General features: G+C 44.7%; 1 protein-coding gene across 8 annotated transcripts in view; it reads left to right on the top strand.

Annotated features, from left to right (window-relative positions):
- Positions 1–25,442, top strand: part of itpr1b (inositol 1,4,5-trisphosphate receptor, type 1b) — a 90,713-nt gene that overhangs the window by 22,584 nt on the left and 42,687 nt on the right. For 6 of the 8 annotated variants that reach the window (XM_072715300.1, XM_072715299.1, XM_072715298.1 and 3 more), the window contains exons 4-37: positions 3,246–3,361; positions 4,275–4,361; positions 5,278–5,436; positions 7,821–7,919; positions 8,118–8,201; positions 8,323–8,469; positions 8,875–8,970; positions 9,651–9,695; positions 9,790–9,819; positions 10,697–10,851; positions 13,598–13,697; positions 13,964–14,124; positions 14,403–14,544; positions 15,060–15,218; positions 15,439–15,611; positions 15,811–15,930; positions 16,618–16,812; positions 17,103–17,354; positions 17,515–17,656; positions 17,743–17,896; positions 18,034–18,224; positions 18,376–18,505; positions 18,953–19,007; positions 19,281–19,446; positions 19,585–19,749; positions 19,835–19,903; positions 19,984–20,121; positions 20,254–20,379; positions 20,595–20,795; positions 20,954–21,205; positions 21,532–21,657; positions 22,016–22,144; positions 24,463–24,583; positions 24,737–24,921. In XM_072715300.1, coding sequence (XP_072571401.1) covers positions 3,246–3,361; positions 4,275–4,361; positions 5,278–5,436; positions 7,821–7,919; positions 8,118–8,201; positions 8,323–8,469; positions 8,875–8,970; positions 9,651–9,695; positions 9,790–9,819; positions 10,697–10,851; positions 13,598–13,697; positions 13,964–14,124; positions 14,403–14,544; positions 15,060–15,218; positions 15,439–15,611; positions 15,811–15,930; positions 16,618–16,812; positions 17,103–17,354; positions 17,515–17,656; positions 17,743–17,896; positions 18,034–18,224; positions 18,376–18,505; positions 18,953–19,007; positions 19,281–19,446; positions 19,585–19,749; positions 19,835–19,903; positions 19,984–20,121; positions 20,254–20,379; positions 20,595–20,795; positions 20,954–21,205; positions 21,532–21,657; positions 22,016–22,144; positions 24,463–24,583; positions 24,737–24,921 — 4,670 coding nt within the window. The remainder of the gene's footprint in view (positions 1–3,245; positions 3,362–4,274; positions 4,362–5,277; positions 5,437–7,820; positions 7,920–8,117; positions 8,202–8,322; positions 8,470–8,874; positions 8,971–9,650; positions 9,696–9,789; positions 9,820–10,696; positions 10,852–13,597; positions 13,698–13,963; positions 14,125–14,402; positions 14,545–15,059; positions 15,219–15,438; positions 15,612–15,810; positions 15,931–16,617; positions 16,813–17,102; positions 17,355–17,514; positions 17,657–17,742; positions 17,897–18,033; positions 18,225–18,375; positions 18,506–18,952; positions 19,008–19,280; positions 19,447–19,584; positions 19,750–19,834; positions 19,904–19,983; positions 20,122–20,253; positions 20,380–20,594; positions 20,796–20,953; positions 21,206–21,531; positions 21,658–22,015; positions 22,145–24,462; positions 24,584–24,736; positions 24,922–25,442) is intronic. The other 2 variants (XM_072715301.1, XM_072715302.1) reach the window with 1 other exon arrangement.

Below are 25,442 nucleotides of genomic sequence, written 5' to 3'. Positions count from 1 at the left end.
GCAGCTTGCGCACATGCGAGTAGATAGGGCCACAGCTCTATTCATAGCCCTGTTGTTGTGTTCTGTCTGCTTGTGGTTATCGTAAACTGTCAGAAAAAGAAGGAACTGTGACCCGCTTTGAAAGTATGCAAATTTGGAAGAAAAGTCCATAGCCCGCTGTTCTTCATGGAGGGGGTTATGAAAGTAAGTGATGGACATTTTCAGCTTTGTGACGTGGTTTACTATTTCACAGTAAATGTGCTATAACCTGCAAGTAGTTCATAACAGATTGTTTTTAATGGTGCTGCATTCCCGCCCGGGCTGTGACCTGCACAGTGTTTGGCTTTGGATTAGGACACTTTGCCTGTGATTGGATGGTCGCTGGCTCAAATCCCAGTGTCAGAGAATGTGATGTCACCTTTGGTCCCTCTAGCAAGGTAATCAACCTTCAGTTGCTCCAGGGACTGTCTGATCCTTCTTTCTCCAAAAAAAAATGTTACTTTGGTAAAATGTTACTTCTGATAAAATCTTCTGCTAAATAAATAAAATGCATATGAAAAAGTAAATGCCAGCTTGGCATGAGCTCCTGTACAAATGAAAGTGCAGCATGGCTTCCTCTGTTACAGACCTGGCAATACAAGATATTGGAGGACATCACTCCAATTCATGCTAAAACTTCAGCCATCCCATGTTTCTCCGTGCTACTTCACTCCGCTGATCCTGACTCAAACATGGCCGTTCCTGGAGCCTCATGTTCCAGCTGTAAGGTTCATGACGAAGCACAGGGCCGCATGTTGAGAAATCGACTCCTGGAGTATTTTAGGAATAAATTAGCAGATAAATTATGAAGCAAGAGCCTGCAGGTGATGGTGAACAGTTTTCTTAATTATCGACGTGATACTAGCATATATTTTGAGAACATGACTTCACCAAACTGTCTCAGGTCTGAAAAGGTTACATCTTCTGTTGAATCACCTGATTCTTCTTTATGTCCAGTCTTAAGTAGTATGAACATAATTTGGAGTAAATTAAAAGAATTAAAAAATATTATAGTGAAACTGAATATTTGGTCGCTAGCTGACTGAGTATGAATGAGATTGCTGAAACTGCTTTGGGCACTGTGACCTGAGGCTTAACACGAAGCCAGATTTGTTGGTTAGCGAGAACTTGACAGATTTAACGTAATACCTTAAATCTGACAAGTTACCTTGCTAACCCTAAAATCTAACATTGTTATGCAAGCATCGGAATTAATGACCTCACACTGACCTTGATTGACCACAATTTAATCGAATCAAACGAGGTCATGGGCTCGGAATGGTGAGAAAGAGATCAGAACAGAGAAAGTGGATGCACGATATGTAACTTCGGCAGCTGAAGGATCCATAATAAGCTCTAAACAGGACAGGCAAATCTTACACCCTCTTTGTGGGGCAGTGGTCCAGCAGCTGAGGAAAGCCCTTCACTTCCTGGTAGCAGTACCTACATTTGGCTACCCAAAGAGATGGAGGTTAGCTGGTCAGGTGAGCCTGTGCTCCAGTTCCCTGGGCTGCACTGCACACTCTGTGGTGTATAAAGGCTTGTGTATATATTATCATGATGTACTCTTGGAAATTCACCTACCATCTGCTTCTCAAAGGCACTGCAAAATGGACAAAAGTACCACTGTGCCTAAATTTAACTTTGTACAAATATGTCACGCACAGAAAAGTTGGGCTGGTCTGAACTTCCTTTGACTAACGCCATTATACAGTATTTGTGGGTGTCAGTTACTCATGGAGGTGTTCGGGGGGGGGGGGGCACAGGTGGGCAGTGTCGGGGGCCACCTGGCATGCTTTGGCCTCCTGGCTGCCAAGTGGGGCCTCAATAAGTGAGTCCTCATTAAGGAACTGCTCTTGGCTTTTGATACTTAAGTTACTCATTATAGACAATTTATTCCTAAAACCTCTTTGTAAAATATTTCATTTGTCCTTCAAGTGTTTTTCAGCATTTTCACTGCAACAAATGCTGCAATGGCATAAAGACAAGTAATGGTTACTACAGGGATAACGTACAGTAGGGTGACTATTATTATCAAATGTAAATCAAAAGGAATAAAATGATGGTATGCAGTACTGAAGACTGTTGTGTGCTGCCCTTACAAGCTTTGTATCCTTAAACCACGTTGTCCGGTAGGTCGCAAAGGCAGCATCTTGATGCTGTGAGTTTGATATGAATAAATCTTTCTGAGCTAGTATTTACCCAGAAAGGCGATCCAAAGAGTTCCAGTTTGGCCACCTCAGGCTTCCTTCCTGGTTTCTGATGGGGGTCGTTGTCTTTTTGTCCACCTGTGTGTTTGTGTGTGTGTGTGTGTGTGTGTGTGTGTGTGTGTGTGTGTGTGGGGCGGGGGGGGGGGTTTAGATGACCCTGGGGGAAGGTCTCCTTTGTGGCTTGACTTCTCTAAGCCGTATTTTTATAGTTCCCGTTAGATTATGTCTGCTCTTTCACATCTGCATGTTCCAGATGCTGTTTCACTGTTGACAATGATTAGAGCAGCACATCTTAAGAACTTCAGTCATGGTACAAGACTCAAGCACTGACCTTCGTACAGTGTAACTCTGCTATCCAGTTGTCCAGCTTCACTGTAACTGAATTTCCAGGTCTGAGGTGTCTCTCTGGTTCTGCTTCCTGGCTGTTTCAATCTCACCTCTGTGTTGTATACTTGTCCGTTCTATTTATATGGTTTGTAGGATCCATATTTATTTTCAGGTACATAGCTGGTTCTCTGAAACATTGACCCATTGAACTTGGCATGGCTGTCCCATCTAGATTTTTTTGTCTTGTTTATATCTGGGGACTTTTACAGTACAATACTCATACTGAAAATTACTGTTCTGAGAGGTGATTGGCCAAAATGAGCCCAGTGTAACATGCATTTTGGAGGAATTAGAGTTGCAGCATTTTGTTGCTGGTATTGTGCAGTCTTGCTCAATCTGTTCAGTGCCTCCTGGTGGTCATCGATAGTCTACTCATGTGCATGTTTTGGCCAGTCCTTGTCTGGTTATTTTCCTCCTATAGCACTGATAATCACCTTCCCTATTATCCAGGTAGCAGTTTTCTCTGATTATTTGCATTGTTATTTCAATCTTATTAGCGTCAGTTGAAATCATCACCTGTGTTGCATCGAGCTGAGCTGGCTGCTGATTTATAGTGTGTACTGTGCCCTTCGCTCCTCCTGACCCTACGCAAATCCGTAACTCCCCGTGTGGCCTCTGCTCTCTCCGCAGACTGCCAGTTCAAACTGTGCCCAATGAACCGCTACTCTGCACAGAAACAGTTCTGGAAAGCGGCCAAGCCTGGGGGCAACAACACCACAGACACCGTGCTGCTGAACAAGTTGCATGTGAGTATGCCCTGCAGCACGTCTTCCTGGAACACTTCTCCGGCTCTGCCGAACCAGTTTTCTGCCGTTCGTAATTGTATAGCTGCTTTGTCTCTTGTCTGGTGTGGAGGACGATCCTCTGGGGCAGCTGCATAATGTATCTGTTCTCTTGGGAACCTTCATGGGTGAAGGTTTTGGCCCACAGACTTCTTATTTTCCAGCTGGAGAACGATCTGTCTCAAATTTGTTGTTTATGGTGTGATGAGCAGCACTAGAGAGAGATTAGTCATAGACTGAATTAAAACTGAGATGGAAGGCAGGGGCGATCAGCTGTGCTGCTACAGATTTTGGGCCCCATGAAAGCGTAACATTTTGGACCCCCAATCTAGACCAATCCAATTATGTTTCTGTAATCTGAGATGTTATATAACTAATGACAAACCAATGGTAAACCAGATCAGCAATCCAGTTATTTTTAGGGCCCTTGAAATTGTCCTAACCCCCCCCCCCCCATAGAGTGCCCCTGGGGGCTGATTGTAGGATTGTTTTTTTGTTAAAGTGGAGGATATAAGACGGTCCGTAATTCATACAGAGTGGGCAACCTTGTCATTAGTCAATGATACATTTTGAATTGGTGACTGACAGGGGAGAGGTCACTCCAGAAGCCAATCAGCTTTCAGCTGGAGCCAGTGCCCCTGTGGCTCCGCCCCTGTATATGCTTTTGATAGAAGAAAGTCTTCTCTAAGAACTGGGGATGGTTCAACACTGGGACCAAATTAGCCCCAAACTTCCCAGCCCGCTAAACACACACGGTACTCCCAATATCAGTAGAGACGTGCCCCTACTGTCCATACCCAAATCTATACCCTTGGCTGCATGTGCAGTCCCACCTCTGCCCCCCTCATGCCTTCCCGGGTCCATCTGTCTGTTGCAGCATGCAGCTGACCTGGAGAAGAAGCAGAACGAGTCTGAGAACCGCAAGCTGCTGGGGACCGTCATACAGTACGGCAACGTCATTCAGGTACGGCCGTGTGCGGCGGGGTTGTGTCGGCCCCGTGACAGGAGGCCTGAGGTGGAGTGAGCCTGAGAGTGAGCACTGAGCATGAAGCAATGGAGCAGGTCACAGCCTAGAGACTACAGCGCCACCAGTGTAGGAAAAGGCAGATGCTTCCCCCATTGGTGGTGCATTTGGAAGGGAGTGCTGCTGGAGCGGCAGACAAAGAGAGCCTGAAGTCTTGGGTTGGGGGATGCGGTGGCCATGTTGATGCAGAACTGCAGCCAGAACCATGTGCACTCTCCTTTACCCACAATTCAGAAGCGTTATCCATTCTGTCATCCTGGAGCTGAGCTGAATTTCCCCAGGAGCCTCCTGTGCCAGACAGTGTGCAGAAACGATGGCAGCCACATGACTGTTTTCCTTACGGATCAGGTGGTCGCTCAGGCGTTTCACTCAAGATGCTCTGGGCCTTCATAGCTGTATGCGGCTCTGCTCCAGGGCTTCTAGGGCTTCTGGGTACTCGAAGAATTTATGAATATAGCTACTGACCATAATATTCACATTTAACAAGACTCTAGAATTTATTGTCTCGTATTTTTGAGTGCATTTTTATCTGCAGATATATTGGGGTCTTGGATGGGCTGGAACAGCAGAAGGGATTCAAACTGTTTCACAGATGACCTTTCTTAACGGTGCATGAACTGTTCTGCATGCTCACACTGGCAGTGCATTCTCACCTTATTGTGATTCTGTGGTGAAGTCGCTTTCACTTTATTATGCTTTGGATGGAGTTCAAGCTCATTTCCTAATGTGGCTCCTTGGAGAGCCCCCGATCTCGTTGGTTTGGCACTGATTCTCCCTGTCGGTGGTGCCATTAATCATACATGTGCATGCGCACGCACGCATGAGAGTTTTCACTCTGCTCTCCATCTGTCTCCAGCTTCTCCACCTGAAGAGCAATAAGTACCTGACTGTGAACAAGCGTCTGCCCGCCCTCCTGGAGAAGAATGCCATGAGGGTGACTCTGGACTCTGCGGGGAACGAGGGCTCCTGGTTCTACATCCAACCCTTCTACAAACTGCGCTCTATCGGTGACAGTGTGAGTGATCCTGAGGGAAATGGGAATGATGTCACAACTGAGTTTACCGCGTTCCAGTACAGCAAGTCAGAAAGCCATTTAGCAATACCCAGGGACCTGTTTCATAAAGCAAGATTTCTTGCTTAGTCAGATATCTTATCGGATTTAATTTACCCCAGTTTAAAGGCCCTTTATCTTCATTCACTTACAATTAGCCCAAACTACCTTAAATCTGAGAAGTTATCCGGCTAAGCAAGAAATCCTGCTTTCTGAAACAGGCCCCAGTTCTATGCAGGTCCATCCTTAGCCATTGTTGGCAATACCAGTTGATAACACATGATGTGGTATTTTGCGCATGAAAACACATAGGAACACATCCACAGATAGCGGTTGGACAGTACTATGTGTACGACTTATTTAATGAGCCACAAATAAGACATGAGTGTTAATAAATTGTATAAAATTGCAGCTTTGACTTTTGATAATGAGTGCAGCCATCTTGAATTCTGAGGTCTGGTTCATGTAGATTTTTCCGACTTTTCGCGTAGGAATTCTGACTTGGGGGAGCGTTCCAGTTGAAATTTCCGACTGGGAACTCATAATTTCATAGTTAGGAGTACAAATGGAATACAGCATACATACAGCAAGGAAAAACTCACATCACATTAAAGTGGAGTATTAATTGTTGTTATTCTATTTTCTGTATCACCCGTGATGCCTTGAGGAGTGATGGTCTGTGGTCTGCATGGGGGCTGTACTCAAGTTGCAGTATGGTCTTCAAACTGAGCAATTATTTTTTATTAGCATTGTTTATTAAAAAGAACAAGTACACAGTGGATATGTTTACTCCAAGTACTCAAGTTTCTTCCTGTAGTTGGAAAATGCAGTTAGGTACAGACTCCTCGGCTTACGATGGGGTTACGTTCCGATAACCATACTGTAAGGTACAGATATTGTAAAACGGAAATGCATTTTATTAGAGTACACCAAACATCATAGCCTAGCCTAATCTACCTTAAACATGCTTACAACGCTTAAATTAACCTACAGTTGGGCAAAATCATCACAAAGCCAATTTCATAATAAAATGTTGAATATCTCGTATGATTTATTGAATAATGTACTGAAAGTGAAAAACATTTACCCATCATAAAGTCTGAGATGAAGTGACGGGGCATCTAGGGTGTCTCCTGCCTCGTTCCCCATGCTTCCTGAACCTAAGTGCTTATGGAAGACGGGTGGAACCTTATAATTTGGTTTTCCAAGATGTTATATAGCTAATGACATCGGGCTGAAGCAAATAAGCAATGTCACCTTTCCTTTAATCTAATCATACCTGCAGAATAACAATAGCTGTGGTTTTGTGCAGTAGTGAGGACTTTGCTTGTTCAAGCATGAAGAGCAGGGGCGCTGCTTGAGATTTTGGGCCCCATGAAAGCATATCATATTAGGCCCCCCAGTCTAAACCAATCCAGTTATTTTCCTAATTTTTTAGGGCCCCTGTCGTCCTAGCTTACGGCGCCCCTGATGAAGAGTATATGAGAGTATGAGCTAATACAGTCTGCACTGGGGTGGGTCAGGGGTATGGCTCAGGTCTTTCTCTCTCATTCATGCTGAAGGCCAGGTCTGCTTTCATATCTGGGATTTTCACCGATCTTCACACTTAAGCCTTTCGCTTCAGCTTCCGTTTCCTGGTGAGACAGACCTCCAGCCGCTGTGTTTTAGCTCCATCCATCTGCTCTGTTTCCCCGCTTGTGAACAGACGGGTTTTGCAGAGCGGTGCAGCCGGAGCGCCGGCCCTTAACAGGCCCCCTGGTACTAGGGCTAAAGGGCCCATTACTGGGATATTCTCTTCCCTGCATGTTCTTCTTGGACTCCTAATCTGCAGACTCAGAGCTCTGAACTGCGCTTAATTACAGTGCAGTTAAAGAGCCAGTCGTAACCTCATTAAAGTCCACCTCAGTGAAATGTGTGATTTTACTCTGCTTGGGTGCCAATTTTTAATGAAAAATAGTAATAGAATTTCCCCACAGGGATCAATAAAATAACACTTTTCACCTTCCCCATCTTGGTCTCCATTACTGCAAGCATGAAGGGCAACCACCCATAGCAGCCCCCAGGGAGCTGGGGGTTAGGACCCACAGACGTGCTGAGGCTGGGCTCAAACCAGCAACCTTCTGATCACATTCACAGAGGCTTAGCCCACACTGCCCCAAGAAACTCCAACTCTGACCTTGTGGGCATATCTATAACAATGTACTCCTCTTGTAATATTTTTGTTTTTCTATGTTTACACATAAATCCTTGCTTTATAGAGATTGAATGTCTCTGTAACTACCTGGGCCCATGTCTTAGGTAACAAGTTCAGCCAATAATATCCGTCGATTCTCTCTGTTCCTTAAAAGGTCGTCATTGGGGACAAAGTGGTCCTGAACCCTGTAAACGCTGGCCAGCCACTTCACGCCAGTAGCCATCAGCTGGTGGACAACCCAGGGTGCAATGAGGTGTGTCTGCAGTCACATATTCATAAGCCACTTTCAACTGATGCTAATTTCAGCTGATAACCTGAGTCTCATCAGAGAACAGGGGCTTGAATGGAGAACAATGGTTTTACAGTTTTTCAAATGGTCATGTATTTACTTATTTTATTTGATTTATTCCCACTTTGCTTGACTCTCTCCTCTAATCGCTTTTTCCTAAAGGTGAACTCGGTTAACTGCAACACTAGCTGGAAGATAGTCCTGTTTATGAAATGGAGTGACAACATGGAGAGTGTTCTTAAAGGGGTAGGTTCCTCCTACATTTTTCTCTTAAATCATAAGGTATTTTGCTGCAGAAGTGTTTGTCTTTTGAGTGACCTAACATAATTTTCTCCCCCCAACTCTGCCTCTCTGCTTCTGCTCTCAGGGTGATGTCGTTCGGCTGTTCCACGCGGAACAGGAAAAGTTTCTCACCTGCGATGAATACCGGAAAAAGCAGCACGTCTTCCTCCGCACCACTGGCCGCCAGTCTGCTACTTCCGCCACAAGCAGCAAGGCCTTATGGGAAGTGGAGGTGAGCCCTGAAAGTTAGACATGGATGGTAGATGCTTAGGTGTTTATTATTAAGACTTTGCTCTCTCAGAGAGTACCGAAGGGGAACATGGATTCTGTGAGTGTGTTAGTTATTCCCAGAAATGTTCAGGTTCTTTACACATGATGTACAAATCTTGAGATCAATATAAAGTTTTGAAAGCAAGCAATTCTCATAAATAGGTTTCACCTAATGCAGCGTAACTACAGTGTGTATGACATTTCAGTCGGGACTATACAATTGCATTTTACGAATGATTGTGTGTGTTTAAATCGATGGATTCCTTGGTGATGCTGTTTTTTGTGAATCGGCTACTCTCATCTCAGACAGACACTAGGTGGTGCTGTTTCACTTTTTTCCTTTCTTTTTGGCTTTTCCCTGGGGTAGGTGGTGCACCCTGATCCCTGTCGGGGTGGAGCCGGCTACTGGAACAGCTTGTTCCGCTTTAAGCACCTGGCCACTGGATCCTACCTGGCTGCGGAGGTGAGTCACGTGTATTGCCTGCTTGGAATGGGAACCAGGTGTACCTGGAACTGTAATTCTGAATTTGGGGGTGTGGTTCTGTTTGTGGGGTGGAGGATGCCACTGTGGACGAGGGTTATTATTGTCAATGAAAATTATAAAGCTATAAGATACAAAAATATTGCATACAAAACAAACTGAAATAAATTTTACTATAAAGCTGTAACATACAAAAATAAAAAAAACTACAACTAACTTTTTTTATTGCTTACAAAAAAAATAAACTGTAAAGCTATAAACTGACAAATGAAATACTTCTCACTGTTTTATTTTTAATGTTTATCTTGAATTACCATTAATAATCTCTGGAATGTGTTTTGCGGACAGTGTATAATGTGATCTGTGCATTCATGTAGGATTCTCTAAAGATTAGACTCAGAAAATAGTTTTACTTTCAGTCTATCCCTAGAATTGAAATTATTAAAACTTAAACTGAAAATAAAATATAAACTAAATGGGAGAAAAATAAAAACTGAATAGAAATATATCTTGAAATTAAAAACCAATAAACCCTCACTAAAAACGAGCTACAAATAAACTGGATTTCAAATTGAAAGTAATATAAAAATAACTGCATTTTAAAAAAATCAGCAGTATAATAACGCCACCTTTAGCACCTTCCGTTTCATGTTTCTTTTCAGGTGAACCCAGATTATGTAGAGGAGAACCCGGAACCTCGTTCTTCTGTAAGTCAGACCTGCAGGACCAGCGGATTGCTTGTCACCTACAGTGTACTGTGGCCCGGCCTAACTTCTGTATTGACTCTCATTTACGTTGCAGGTTGGGGATTTTATCCCTTTTAATTTCCAGGTAATGTGTTTAATCCACCCCCTGTCCCACACACACTCTCACCTGTCAGTCTGGTAGTGGTGGTGGGATGAGTTCGGCTGAGCTGATCCCTTTGTGCAGCACCTTAATAAGATGCTTCTGTCCCTTGTGCATGCAGTTGGCAGGTTTGTCTGGATGCTTGCTCTGCATGGGTGTTACACAGGGTGCTGATTACAGATCAGTGGCAGAGGCACATGTTTTAAAATGTTCGTGCTCTATTGAATTGGCTGGAGTCCAGAGTTTCTCAGGGTTGCAGGAAATGTAAGAATAACATTCTAATCTAAATAATATGGATTGAAATGTATAAGGGAAGTGTTTTGAAATGACCACTAGGTGTCATTATGTATAAAGAAATGTTAGCAAGACTAGTGTGGCCATTAGTCTGCCTGTAGAGGGCAGTATGCCACCAAATTTACGTTTTGAACTGGTGACTAGTTGAGTAAAGACTGATTACAATTTAGCTAATAATGATTTAACGTTTTATTAATTCAGCTGCTAGATTGTAACAGTGCTATGTCTCTGAGTCACTGGGCCCTCCTGCTAGAATATTCACTGTCCCGTCTTCACCAGTCATCCATGACATGAATCCGAAGGGCAGGTCTAGGATTAGCAGAATTCCTGCCACTGCTGGAAGGCTGGACAATAGGAACGGCATTCCCAAAGTTATCTCTGTCCCCCCTGTCATTGATGTCCTTGAATATGCAATCGCAGCGATGGATTGATTGTCCTCCAAACCATCGCGTCGGTACTGTCTGGTCTTTTGTGATGTCTGTGTGCTGTCCCACTCCTGGGTTAGGGGGCTCTGAGCAGAAGCCTATCCCCTTGTGTTGTGTTTGAAAGCCGTCTGTCCTTCGATCAGCTGGACTCCGAGCACGAGGCCCTGAGAGCTCGGCTCCGCCCACCTCAGGGAAAGGTCATGTACAGTCTCGTCTCCGTCCCTGACGGCAACGATATTTCCTCCATCTTTGAGCTGGACCCAACCACCTTGCGAGGAGGAGACTCCCTGGTGCCCAGGTACGAATCTTCAGAGCAGTGCTTGTCCTTTCCTGCTGAGCGATAGTGCCTCGCCTTGGTGACACAATCCGTTCTTGGCTTCTAGTTGCATGACTGATGGAGTGTAAACAGAAATGCATGTTTGAGCTGGACAGTCATTTTTCTGGAAAGATAAGCAGTTAACATGCCTAACTTGCCGGTTTTTATTTCTGTAATTCTTTATATGCTGTTGCTGTCTGGTTGCTGTGTGGGAGGTTAGCTTGGGTCGTGGCCTTCGGGGAACGACTGAGCCCTGCAGCTGTGTTCTCACGGGTTGGTCATGCGTTGTTGACAAACGTTTCTGAAATCTAACCTCCTGACTTGGGATTGCCTCACGCTTTGGGATGATCCAACATGCTGACAGGGGATGATTCACCTTTACGGATAGTCTATCTTTTACATTGCTTTTTTTTTATCCATATATGAAGCTGTGGAAAAAATTACGAGACCACTTCAAAATATTTTTAAACAAATCTGCATTTTTAAATCCTGCTTTAATCCTGGTTCTGCTGGCAGAAGGCTATGCTGTGCAGCAGGATGCTTCAAGGTTCAAAATGTGTAAGACAGCAGTACACAAGAATAAGGTGAAACAGGGCAGAAACCAGCCAGGTAAAGGGTGGAAGCGACTCTCTAATACCAGAGATGACAGAGTTATTCAGCAGTTTCTTTTGAATCGTAGAATGACATCAAGTGACTTTCAAAGGGAATGGGAAACATTAAGTGTAGGTGTGAAGTGCACGGCTAGGACAGTTCATATCAGGCTTCTAGAAGCAGGACTGAAGTCCCATAAAGCAGGGAAGAAGCCCTTCATTAATGAGAAACAGGGAAGAAGCCCTTCATTAATGAGAAACAGCACGTATATAAGTTGAGAAATGAGTGAAACAAAATATTGTGCCGTGATTTTTAAACATTTTTAACCCCCCCACGGCTGTATGTAATATGGACTTTTAGGGGTGCTGAATTTGAGTGTTTGGCAAAGATGGCATCTATTTTTGTATGTGTATGTTTGGCATCTGTTGTTTTTTTTGTTTTTTTTTGGTTCCATCATAATTGCTGTAAATTGACATGACTTATTTCACGTCAGGTTCATTTTCAGTGTGATGGGGAGTTTTAACATATGGAACGACAAGTTGTTGCTCCCTGTCACTTGCTGTCTCTGATCTATGGGAAGCCAGTGGATCACTGAAAATCTTTTTCAGAGATTAATAATAATAATTTTTAAAAATCGGATCGCATTTCTTTTTATCCTGCAGCAAAGAAAAGCCCACGTAGAAATCCCCTTTTTCCTGCCCCTGACTTGGGGGTGGCACTGAACTTCTCACATGCTTCATTTGTCTGTTTTCACCCTTGGACCTCACACATCACGGCCCACTTCCTGGGGATGTGAGGAGAGGGAGGGAAAAGGGTGGATCCTCCACAAACCGCTATTTCTACACAGTTCATTAATGTCAGGAAAGTACCGTGTTCGTTTTTAATCAGAAAACTTTGGTAACCAACTTCTCCAGTCGACACACAATGGATGGGCTGATCCAGACAAGGATGTCGCAATGCGGCGTGTAAACAGACTCTGTCATGCTCCACGTCCAACAGCAGAGCGCAGAGGTTGCGTAAGGCACTAGCTTCATAAAGCCTCCTTTCTCTGCATCCGCTTTTCTTTGCAATTAAAGGCCAGCTGCCAAGATTAGCAAACTTGTCTGCATCCAATTTTAGCTTGCAGATACAGTAGATGTGCGTCAGAGCCTGGAATTCCCCTCCTGTTAGCTCTGTGGTGTGTCATGGCAATGGTCAGATCTGTAAATAAGAGGCAAATGGTCTTATTCTCCAGGTTTTTAAAAGTATGGCAGTACAGTCCTGGCAGTGTGTTTTCCGGTGGGGGGCCGTGGGGGGGGGGCTGTCAGTATTCCTAATGAATAAGATGCTGGATCAGTTGCTCTGAGGAACTCGGCACGTCGGAGGCCCTGGCTTCTTCTGCGAGAGCTTCACAGCTTTCCTGTTGCTCACATGCTTCAGGCACTGAATTTCCGGCATCGTGAGCTGTGGTCGTGGGCAGAAGAGTATTTTATGGTCAGATGAGATGAGTGGTTCCTGTGCGGATAGGTTACAGCATGAGTGACCGTGTGAAACACCCACGCGTGGTTTAAGGAAGGTGACTCCCAGCTGAAATGGCCAGTCCTGTGTTCGCCTTGGCAGCATTGACAAGGGTCTGGTTCTTATAGCTTATTAATGCAGGATGTAAAGGAGCACACAACCACCTTTGTCCTGTGACCAACAGTAATGTGGTTGCGTCTCCATGACCAACCCTGCATTCATGCTTTTGGACGGGCATGAGCAACCATCAGTTGGAGACATGGTTGATGTGCCGGCATGGTTACTGCTGCAGACCAGGGTGGCCATGGCACCTTTGATTTTAAGCTAAGGCTTTATGGGTCCATGGGTTCAGCCATGCACCATAACTGAAATTGCCTTTCAGCATCTGAATGAATGATACGATGGATTCTTTACTGGAATGTTAACATCTCTTATTCCCATTAAATTGTTTTCACACGTTTTTGGCCGCTGGTGTAGAAGGTTGGCTTGCTGCTCTCTAACTACAGCCATATTTACTTTGCAAGAACCTTCTGTGGAAACCTAGAAAAGGGATCCCTATTTTTAATTTTTTTTTAAAAACGTGTCCTTATCTCCATGTTGCTCGTGTTTCGGACCCAGTCTATATTTGGCGTTCCCTCAGGAACTCGTACGTGAGGCTGCGACACCTGTGCACCAACACGTGGGTCCACAGCACTAACAACCCCATTGACAAAGAGGAGGAGAAGCCGGTGATGTTAAGGGTACGTGGGCCGGCAAATATCTGCATTGTATTCAGCACGTCAGTTACCCACACATGCTTGGCATGACATTTGTCACTCTAGAACACCAATTTGTTTTCCAGTTTTCTGAATTTTGTTAAAGATCTTAGGTTTATAAAATAAGACATTCCACGAAATGGCGAAACACCTCAACGGCTGTTTTCCTTAATTGGGGCAGGCACATGGAGTCGTCATTCATGCCGTAGCTGTCATCTGGCCTGTTTGTTTCCTTTTCCACCCCCTCCTAGATTGGCACATCTACTGTGAAGGAGGATAAGGAGGCCTTTGCCATTGTGCCAGTCCCCCCTGCAGAGGTGCGCGATCTGGACTTTGCCAACGACGCCAGCAAGGTTCTGGCCTCGATCGCGGGCAAGCTGGAGAAAGGAACGATCACGCAAAATGAGAGGAGGTATGATCTCAGACTCATTTCAGCCTGACACTCATTTCATCATCTGTGGGTCTGCAAGTTTGGAAAAACCCCAGTGGAGAAACTTGGTATGATTATGAACCTCTCAGTAGATTATTCCTCAGATTGTGGTGGGATAATGTCATTATGATTTTTCTTCTCTTTTCTCCATGGCCACCAAAACTTGTTTACCCCATTCCCTTCGGTAACAGAACTTGTGCCTCGGTGCTGGCAGTTCCCACGCGAATAAAATGTTTGGATCATTTCCACCCATGCTGTAGGTTTGTCACCAAACTGCTGGAGGACCTGGTGTTCTTTGTGGTAGACATCCCCAATAGTGGCCAAGATGTGCTGGAGATCATGGTTAACAAGCCTGACCGGGAGAGGCAGAAACTGATGAGGGAGCAGAACATTCTCAAACAGGTAGGCCGATAGACACCTGAAGCTTCTTTTACAGCAGCAGGCTGAAAGCGTGCAGAAGGGCCTTCTAGCGCTGTGTGAGCGAAGCTCAGGAATCATGGATAGCCTTCGTGTTTGTTGTCTCTCTGGATGGCTGTGCATCCCCTAAGTTTCAGTAAAAGAAATGCAGCAATCATGGAAGAAATATGACTGTCAGAGGGAGACACACAAAATGTTTTGTTAGTAGCTGTAGGAGGAAATGAAAGATACCAGCTACCTGATGGCATTCAGGCCATGTGAAGTTTACTTGTCTGAAACAATGCCTGCAGGCCTAATTCATAACATCAAAGCAGAAGGCGTCATTTTCTGGAAGGTTTGTCTTGCTATTGATGTAGACTTTGGGTTCAGTCAGGCCAGTCCTCTTTCCAAGGTCCACTTCCAACACCCCAGTGTTCTCTGTTCTGTTCCAGCCAAGTGTGCATCTCAAGGATAATTTAACCACTTACGAAGCTGGCTCTGCCCCCTTGCTCCCGTTGCAGATTTTTAAGCTGTTACAGGCTCCATTCACTGACAGCGGTGATGGCCCCATGTTGCGTCTGGAGGAGCTGGGCGACCAACGCCACGCCCCCTTCCGGCACATCTGTCGCCTGTGCTACCGTGTCCTCCGCCACTCCCAGCAGGACTACCGGAAGAACCAGGTGGGCCTGGTAGAGGGCAAGATGGGATTTTATAGGCACAAAGGCTTACCCAGATCAGTGCTGCTCCTACAGTATAGCCGCGAAAGCCCAGTGGCATGTTAATGGACCGGATACACGCATTTAAGTCTCGTGAGCTGAGATTTTTCGTGCCAAGGGGCCAGCTGATCAGCTCGGACAGGTTTCTGGAGTGAGCCGTCTGATTGTGTTCCCTCTCGTGTAGGAGTACATCGCCAAACAGTTCCGCTTCATGCAGAAGCAGATTGGTTACGACGTGCTGGCCGAGGACACCATCACGGCCCTGCTGCACAACAACCGCAAGCTCCTAGAGAAGCACATCACAGCTGCGGAGATAGACACCTTTGTCAGTCTCGTGAGGAAGAACAGGGAACCCAGGTTAGAAGAAGACCTTGGCGCAGTATGGCCCAAATGGTTTACTTTCACATTGATCGTCCATGTGTAACAGCAACCTGTGTAGATTTAGCTATACCATTGAAACTCTTGTAGTGCTCATTATGAGTCTAAGGTCATGACATCTGCCTGTGTGCAGGGTGAGACTCCTGAACACCTGCTTTTGTCCCATATTCCCCCCCAGGTTTCTGGACTATCTGTCCGACCTGTGTGTGTCCATGAACAAGTCCATCCCCGTGACACAGGAGCTTATCTGCAATGCCGTTCTGGACCCCACTAATGCCGACATCTTGATTGAGACAAAGTGAGTGCTTGGGATACCTGGGAGGTCCCATTCCCCACCAAATGAGAGTTTTGTGATATATGGTTCCTGCTTATTATACTGTTCCATGTGTTGTGGTAACTTGCTGGATGATGCTGCAGTCTCACACTTCCAGGTGTATGAGTTCGATTCCCATGTTCCTCACATGTTCGCTTGGGTGGTCTCCAAAGTGCTCCAGCCTTAACCTTAATCCCCAGTCGTCTTAATGTCTTAATAAGCTAGAGGACATTTGCCATAAAGAACAGCATCAGCATGGATGCTGTTTAAGAACTGGGATCAGAAGTTTAGATTAAAATATGTAATTATTGCCTTCACTAAATATTTCTGTCAGGGATCAAAAAATGCATCTCTGTGATCCCCTTTTAAGAAAGCATAAAATGTCACAAAGCCAGCATTTGCACAAATTATACAAGAAATGAATTCGTAACTTAGTAATATTTAAGCATTGCCAATAACGGTTTAACTCTAAGTGAAGGAAATAATTTTTGCTCACAAATAGGAAAAACAATTTGACCCTAAACTTAAGTGTTTCAGCCTGCTGCTTCTTCACCAGCTCATTTTTGGATTAGTCTGAGGTGAGCAAGGAGCCCCATTTCCACTGCTCTGGAGCTGCGGCTGTGAGTTTCACGTCCTCTGTGTCATGACCCATTTGTGGTTCATCTCCATCAGGCTGGTGCTGTCACGGTTCGAGATTGAGGGCACGCCGACTGGGGAGAACCCAGCCGAGTCTGAGGAGGATGAAGAGGAGGTCTGGCTCTTCTGGAAGGACAGAAACAAGGAGATTCGCAGCAAGAGCATTCGGGAGCTGGCCCAGGATGCCAAGGAAGGCCAGAAGGAGGACCAGGAAGTGGTCAGCTACTACAGGTCAGGGATGTGGTAGGCAGGAGGTGCCCAGATCATATTCATCAGCATTCTTGGCTGAAGAGCAGATGACAGGTAGATGGACAGATCAGTCATTTTGGTGCTCCTGAGGTCTATACTTTAGAAGGCTATACCTGAAGGCTGAACTGCCTGCCGCTACAATGGTTTTATGTAGCGTATATCTGTAGATGGCAGTTAAAGTAGATGAGGCCACAGGCAAATGGAGGGTGTGAGATTCAGACTACTTACCTGTTTGCATGGTGTTCGTGTATGACTCTGCTTGTACCATCTAGGTACCAGCTGAACCTGTTTGCGCGCATGTGCCTGGATCGGCAGTACCTGGCCATCAACAAGATCTCAGGCCAGCTGGATGTGGACCTGATACTGCGCTGCATGTCGGATGAAGACCTACCATACGATTTACGGGCATCTTTCTGCCGACTGATGTTACACATGCATGTGGACCGTGACCCACAGGAGCCGGTCACCCCCGTCAAGTATGCCCGACTGTGGTCCGAGATTCCTTCCCAGATCGCCATTGATGAGTGAGTTCTAGTAAATTCTTTGGAAGTTGTGGCAGCATGTTCAATGCAGCTGCTTCAATGGGACTAATATTGAATAGAAAGAAAAATGTTCAATGGAAGGGATAGACTCACTGTAGGTCATCAGTTTGTCTGGTGCTGACATCTTTCTGGTGCTTGGCAGCTATGATAACAGTGGCACCACCAAAGATGAAATTAAGGAGCGCTTTGCCCTCACCATGGAGTTTGTGGAGAATTACCTGCGAGATGTTGTTTGTCAGAATGTTCCCTTCTCGGACAAAGAGAAAAACAAACTAACCTTTGAGGTGAGCTGCTATTGGTCACTTAAGGAAAAAATTAGAAGTTGAGTATGACAGCAGTTTAAACCTTTTTGCTTCTTGGCAATTTTCAGGTTGTGAATTTGGCTCGCAACCTCATATATTTTGGCTTCTACAACTTCAGTGATTTGTTGAGGTTGACTAAGATCCTGCTGTCTATTTTGGACTGTGTCCATGTCACTACCATATTTCCCATCAACAAGATTGAGAAAGGCGACGAGAGCAAAGGTAAAACTCAATGAGACCACTTTCAGAATCAATACCTGAGTTTAGTATGACGAGTGAGAGACCACTGGATGTGTGTATTCTGCCTTGGCTGAGATGCAGACTCTGAGATCTGGACCAATCATTATCTATTTACACAGGTAGCAATGTCATGAGGTCAATCCATGGGGTAGGTGAGCTAATGACCCAGGTGGTCCTAAGGGGAGGGGGTTTTCTTCCCACAACCCCTGCCAATCCTCCTGATGGAGATGCTGTCCAGACCCAAACAGAGCCCGAGAAGGAGGACATTCTAGTAATGGACACCAAGCTCAAAATAATAGAGATTCTGCAGGTACTGTTACTTTGTGTCCTTCAAGTCGAGAGTGCAGTAGCTAACTCTCCCTTTGTTATTCATTTTAACATCTGAACAGTAAAACGCTATGTCCTCTTTTAAAAAGTGATTACTGAAACATACTTGTTGGCATCCTTTCTCTTCCCCACAGTTTATTCTGAATGTTCGTCTAGACTACCGAATCTCCTGTCTGCTCTGCATCTTTAAACGGGAGTTTGATGAGAGTAATTCCCAATCAGATCTACCGCCAGGAACCACCCAGGATGGACTCAACATGACGGGTACGAGCAGGAACTGAAAATGAGTCCTCCCCCAGCTGTGACCAAGGTTCATTCCCCAAGTCTGTCAGTATCCACTAAACAGTCTACCCATACAAAAATCCTTCTGTGTAGACTAATCTGTTATTCTTTTATGATATACAGTAGTATTTTGGTACTTCCATGGTCCCTAAAAAACATATTGGTGTTATAGGTTTTGGGATTAAAGTCTTTCTGTTTAGTCACCTCTCACTTCTTCATGCTGCACAATTTTGTCTACTTCAAAGGCTCGGAAAAAGGGTGTGAGTTTTGATTTGGACCAGGTCAGGTTCCAGGACTAGTTTCTAAAATGTAGATTCCATTTTTTTAATCCCCAATTGTTTTGTTTTCCCACAAGCTGTAATGCAGTTGTTGGGTGCTCTGATCTCGTACTTTCTATGTGTAGCCATGTTCCTTTTGGTGTTCCCTCAGGATCACTGAATTTTGAGAACATTGAAGAACAGGCAGAGGGGATCTTTGGAGGAAGGTAAATCCAGTCCAGTGGCAATATGCATTTTCCCCTCAAGTCTCAATGGAAATATTTTTAAAAAGAACTGAGGGAATGTGAAGTACATAAAATGTGAAAAATGCATAAAATTTAAGTGGTTTGAGATAAAGTATTGGGTTTTGATGTATTAACAGTTAAACATAGGGATGAGAAACCTTGGTGTGACTCATAACATGAAGAATTTCTTTTCTTGTGAACTGACTGACTATCATTCTGGGTTTCTTTCATATGGAAACATTCTTGTCGGAACAGTGAAGAGAACACACCCCTGGACCTGGATGACCATGGTGGGAGAACGTTCCTGAGGGTCCTGCTCCATTTGACAATGCATGACTACCCTCCCCTGGTGTCCGGTGCTCTCCACCTGCTTTTCAGACATTTTAGTCAGAGGCAGGAGGTACTGCTAGCCTTCAAGCAGGTACTCCCTCATGGCAATGAAGGCTTTCTCTGAGTGCCCTAACTTCATCAGCACTGAGATACGGATCTATGATTACATCACCATGTTTTTGGGCAGCTTAATATTTAATGTGCATCGCATCTTTTTTTTTTTTCCTAGGTCCAGCTCCTGGTCACAAACCAGGATGTGGAAAACTACAAGCAGATCAAGTGGGACTTGGACTTGCTGCGCTCCATTGTGGAGAAATCTGAGCTGTGGGTGTATAAGCGGCAGGGAGAATCCATGGATACAGGAGATGGGCCTTCCTCCGAGATGGAACAGAAGGTCAAGGGTCACGTCCATTTCCACAGTCGATTGTAACCCCACCTTTCTATTTCAGGGAGGCTCAAATTTTTTTGTTCTGTTGCAGGGAGACTCTGGCTCTGATAAGAAGAAGCAGGAGAGTACCAGCAGTTACAACTACAGAATAGTGAAGGAGGTATTCATCCTCCCGGTGGCTTCCAGAACCTACTCATGACACAAGCCAGACCCTGACCTCCTGTCTCCTCTGATGCTCAGATCCTCCTCAGGCTCAGTAAGCTGTGTGTTCAGGAGGGCTCATCTGGAAAGAAGAGCAAGAAACAGCAGCAGAGGCTTCTTCGGAACATGGGGGCCCATGCTGTGGTCTTGGAGCTCTTGCAGATTCCCTATGAAAAGGTACTCTAGTCCAGGACTGAGGTCAGGAGTATCAGAGCATGAGTATTGTGTTTTCCTGGGCTACTAATCTTTAGTGGTAAAAGCATTTTTTTTTCAGTGATGTTTTCATTTGTTTATATGTATGTATGATAGGGAGAAGATCTGAGAATGCAGGAAATCATGAAGTTGGCTCATGAGTTTCTGCAGAACTTCTGTGCTGGAAACCAACAGAACCAGGCGCTCCTTCACAAACACATTAACCTCTTCCTCAATCCTGGGGTGAGCAGTATTGGAGATAACTTACACTTCAGTAAGGATATCTTGGTATTTAACTTAAAACACCAAAAAGCAAAAGGAATGAGTCCTCGGTTTAGATGTTTACCATTCAAATGCTAAATCTGAATCTTAGTGACTGAATTAGTATGAAAGCTGCCCCTTGCCAAAGGTGATGCATATCTTCATGGACAGTTCCCAAAAATGTTGTGTTCCTCTAGAGTCTGGAAGCCCTCACCATGCAGCACATCTTCATGAACAACTTCCAGCTGTGCAGTGAAATCAACGAGCGCGTGGTACAACACTTTGTCCACTGCATTGAGACCCATGGCCGCCATGTCCAGTACCTCAAGTTTCTGCAGACCATTGTCAAGGCTGAGAACAAATTCATCAAGAAGTGCCAGGACATAGTAATGGCTGAGGTGAGAACAATCCTTCAGACATGCTTTTTGATTTTATTAACATCTTTATTAAAAACTTCTGTCCTGCAATTGTTTGTCCAAGAGCTTTATGTTAATGCAACAGACCACAGCTTTGTCTGTAAGTGGTTTTATACTATTCTATTTTTCCCGTCTCACAGCTGGTGAACTCAGGCGAGGATGTGCTGGTCTTCTACAACGACCGCGCTTCTTTCCAGACGCTTGTGCAGATGATGCGGTCGGAACGTGACCGCATGGACGAGAACAGCCCTCTTATTTACCACATCCACTTGGTGGAGCTGCTGGCCATTTGCACTGAGGGCAAGAATGTCTACACTGAGATCAAATGTAACTCGCTACTCCCCCTGGATGACATTGTTCGTGTGGTGACACATGAGGACTGCATCCCTGAGGTGAGAAGTGCCAGTGGTCACCATGTCAGTTTTGGAAAACCCACTTATCCTCCAGCATGGGGAACAGAACGTGCTATGAAACCAGTGTGTAGGAAATGTTATTAGCTGTCTGGAATGTAACTCCTCAGGAAAATATCTTTTAAAGCAGATGGAATATTACAATCCACTCATAAAACATAATTTCATGGGTCTACATAACTAGATTATGTGCCCTAAAATTTCCTTGTAATGTTTTCAGCGCTCAGATATACTGCTACAACCTGTCTTATGCTACTTTGTGCACCAGGGAAAGCCAATTCGTCAAAGCGGTTCTCCGTTTTTTGCAGGTGAAAATTGCCTACATCAACTTCCTGAACCACTGCTATGTTGACACTGAGGTTGAAATGAAGGAGATCTACACAAGCAACCATATGTGGAAACTGTTTGAGAACTTCTTGATAGACATATGCAGGGTAAGACATCAACAGTGGTGATGCCATTGTATGAAATGTAAAGGTTAATTCTCATTGTTCATAAGTAATAATGTGATGAACTGTGGATGTTAGTGAAGAAGGCAGAAAAATCAAACGTGGACCTTTTTGTTAAGATTTGAATGGGATATGAATGTTCTGGGAGAATTGCTGCCTAGTCTTTCTACATCAGAAAATATTGTCTTGAACCTGGAAGGCAGTATCTGTTTCTTTAGAGCAGCGTTTCCAAATCCATTCCTTGATTTTGCTCCCTCCAGTTCCCTAGAATAACTTCATGAAGTAGATCTTCACCCAGAATTCAGGCTTGTTTGACCCATGTGAAATTTCAAACCCCTGTCAGGTATGCAACAGTACAAGTGACAGGAAGCATGCTGATAACATTCTGGAACGCTACGTTACCGAGACGGTCATGAGCATTGTCACCACATTCTTCAGCTCCCCTTTCTCAGACCAGAGTACCAGTCTCCAGGTATGTCCACGGGAGAAGTCGGTGGGGGCTCTGCTTTCTTAAAACCACTTTGAATTTGGAGGACATCTCCTCTAGTGAATTATGACTCTACTGCTGTTATAATTTAACTTGTCCTTGCATTAGAAATGTGAGAGCACCATGTCTCTCAAAGTGGCATTCAGAACTCAATTCAGTTACCATGAAAGACCAGTGAAGCGATTAACTGAGTTTAGAGTTACCAGAGGGAAACACCAAACTTTGTTGAAAGCTCTGAAAATTAAGATGTCAGTTAGTGATTAAAAACCTAAGAACCATCTTTGTTATAAAGGTTAAATCATTTTTTTTCTAGCTACAAACACTGAATTCCTCCCTTGTATCAGTGTCATATTGCACATAGGTTAGTATCAGAGGTGGGAAGTTCAGGTCCAGAAAGTACAAATCCAGACCAAGGTTTTGTTTCAACCAACCAGTGAAGTACTCTGACTGTGACTCTTTATACTGAACTGGTGGGTTGAAACAAAACCTTAGTCTAGATTTGTACTTTCTCGACCTGAACTTTCCACCTCAGGTTAGGATAGGTTGGTGTCAACAACTGAGAAGTAGGTTAAAATATGTCTCTTATTTCCTGTCCTGCTGATCCCACTTGATATGTTGTCTTTTTATTTGAGGAAGTATGACATTTAAAAATAATCTCATTCTGAGGAAATCATGGAAGTCACTTTCAGCTCCATTTGTGGATCTGGGATAGCTTCTGTCACCACCAACAAGTAGAAGGTGACAAGAAAGCCTTTTGCTTTTGTCCAAAATAAGCTGGTCTTGTTAGTTTCCTGGTCCTTTTACTTCTGGAAACATTTGTACCTATCTTGACCTAGTGTCTGTGAAGTTTGAATAAAATATATGGCCATGTCTGTTCTTCTTAAGAGGAATGTCTAATTTTTCTTATGTGTCTTCAGAAACTTTGTGCCTCAGCACCTCCCCCCCCCCACCCATTGCCTGTCAGCCGGCTCCTGTTTGCTCAAGCCTGTAGGTTTACAGACATTGAAGGAAATCAAATTTCTTCCTTTCCTTCCCGTTTAACTTGGAGAGCTTCTGGCATAGAAAGGCTCAGCTGTGGACCAACAGGAAGTTGGATGCAGATGTAATCTTGTCTCAGCCCTGCTTCAGTGCTCGGGAGAGTGGTGTGTTTAAACACATGAGCCACACACACCCTTCTGCACTCCCTTCTGATTCGGCTGGTGTGTTTGATGTTGTTTGTTGACTTTGCAAGAATAGCGTGAATACCTCACTTGGCGTGAAGCAGTTGATGCTGAAGCAGGATAAACAGCGAGATCGACCACAGGCTGGTATGGACCTGATCAGTCAGCAGTAGAGATATATTCCTCTTATTTAAATGTTAATTTCAGACATTTTTATTCTGCTCCTCGGTGGATATGTATTAAAATGAACTTGAGGGCATTTTAAGAAACTGTAGTCCTTTGTTAGTGAAAACTTGCCAGATGTTATTCAGGACAGATTCAAATTTTCAGACCTTCAAACCTCTCTGTTTTCCAGAACATGCATCTGTTTTGGGCAACATAACAGAGGTATTTGCTTGTATTTTCCACAGTTCTGTGGCTTACCTTGGTGTGATCGAACCTCAGCTGTAGTCATGTCAGCTGATATGCCTGACTGGTCTGTGGTACATCTTTGCAATAACCATATGAACTTCCCAGTGCAGGGCTGTCGGCACCGTCACTTGTGCCTAGAAATATCAGCAAATAGTTGGTGAAACGGATTACAGACCCTCCTCTCTAGGAGGATGTGGTCTGGTTATAGAGCAGTGATGATGCCAAGTTGTCCACCATCATAAGATCCATCTGTCTAAATCTCTTGTACGGCCCTGCAGATCTGAAGACTTCCAAGGCAAACAAAACATTTTTGTATTAAGTGGCTATTTGTAATCTTGGATGGCCTAGAATAAACACATTTAGTTATGCCGTGGAAAACTGAAATTGCTCAACTTTGGGACTTTGTTGTGGCAGCCAAACTGGCCTGGTTTTCAGGCCTCTTGATGTGGTTTGGCTGTGTCTTCTTTCGTTTCACCACAGGGCAAACTGAGATAGGAGCACCCTGATGGACAGGGTATGAGTTACCTGAAACACCCATCAGTGCAGACTGTTCATCCAAGGAAATGTCACTGACTCCTTGTGGCCTAATTCTCATTTCTCTGCCCTCTTTTGTCTGTCACCTTCTCTTCTCACCATCATTTTGATTTGTTCTTCCACTTTCCCCCACCGAACTTTTTTTCCTATCTTCTTCCCTCTCTTTCTTGGGTTTTATTTCTTCTCCTCCACCTGTAGACTCGCCAGCCGGTGTTTGTCCAGCTGCTGCAGGGGGTCTTCAGGATTTATCACTGTAGCTGGCTCACGCCAACACAGAAGGCCTCCGTGGAGGCCTGCATCAAGGTGCTATCTGATGTGGGTAAGACACCTGTGTGAAGATGGCACGGCCCCCTCTCCCTGGAGCCAAGTTTAACACGTTAGCTCCATATATATATAATTGTATATAATTTTGCTGAAGGAACGTCAACTTGCATTTCTGCCTCCATCCCTCATTGGTTCTTTGACCACGCAGCCAAAAGCCGCGCGATAGCCATCCCAGTGGACCTGGACAGCCAGGTGAATAACCTGTTTGTCAAGTCCAACAACATTGTGCAGAAGACGGCACTGAGCTGGAGGCTTTCCGCTCGCAACGCAACCCGCAGGGACTCGACCCTGACCACCTCGCGTGACTACAGGAATATCATCGAGCGGCTCCAGGTGAGTACGAACCCCGGCCTTAAGCAGAACCTTCCAGAGTGACTGTATAATCGGCATGAGGAGGAGGGAAATGCCAGCCATTTCTCCCGAGGGTGGGTGGTGCATGACTTCCTAGAAATAATGGTGTCATACAAGCTGAAGAGGAGGGGAGAAAAAGGCTTGTGTGGAGATCATGGGTCAAGTCTTGTGAAACTCTGCATGCCGTTCTCTCATGCCTGAAACACTTCACCACTTGGCTCTCTGACTTACCTGTTAGGCCATGTTTGGGGGCTTGGAACTTATAAACTGAGATCAATCCAGCTGAAATGGACAAATAGGTCCATGTATATTTCACACTGTACCAGAAGCTGGTAACTCCATCCACTTTCTATTAAAATGTCATCAATCCTATTATGTAATATTTTTCTAATTTCAACTCATTTCAGTGCCCATATGCCTCTGTTTGACATAATGTTTGTGCGTTTGATAAATAAACTTTGATATGATCTGATTTGACTTTACTTACAGAAAAGGCAGGGAGT

This window comes from Paramormyrops kingsleyae, chromosome 8 (assembly GCF_048594095.1).
Source record: "Paramormyrops kingsleyae isolate MSU_618 chromosome 8, PKINGS_0.4, whole genome shotgun sequence".
Taxonomy (NCBI): domain Eukaryota; kingdom Metazoa; phylum Chordata; class Actinopteri; order Osteoglossiformes; family Mormyridae; genus Paramormyrops; species Paramormyrops kingsleyae.
Note: the sequence above shows the minus strand (reverse complement) of the source record. Positions and strands in the feature narration are given on the sequence as shown.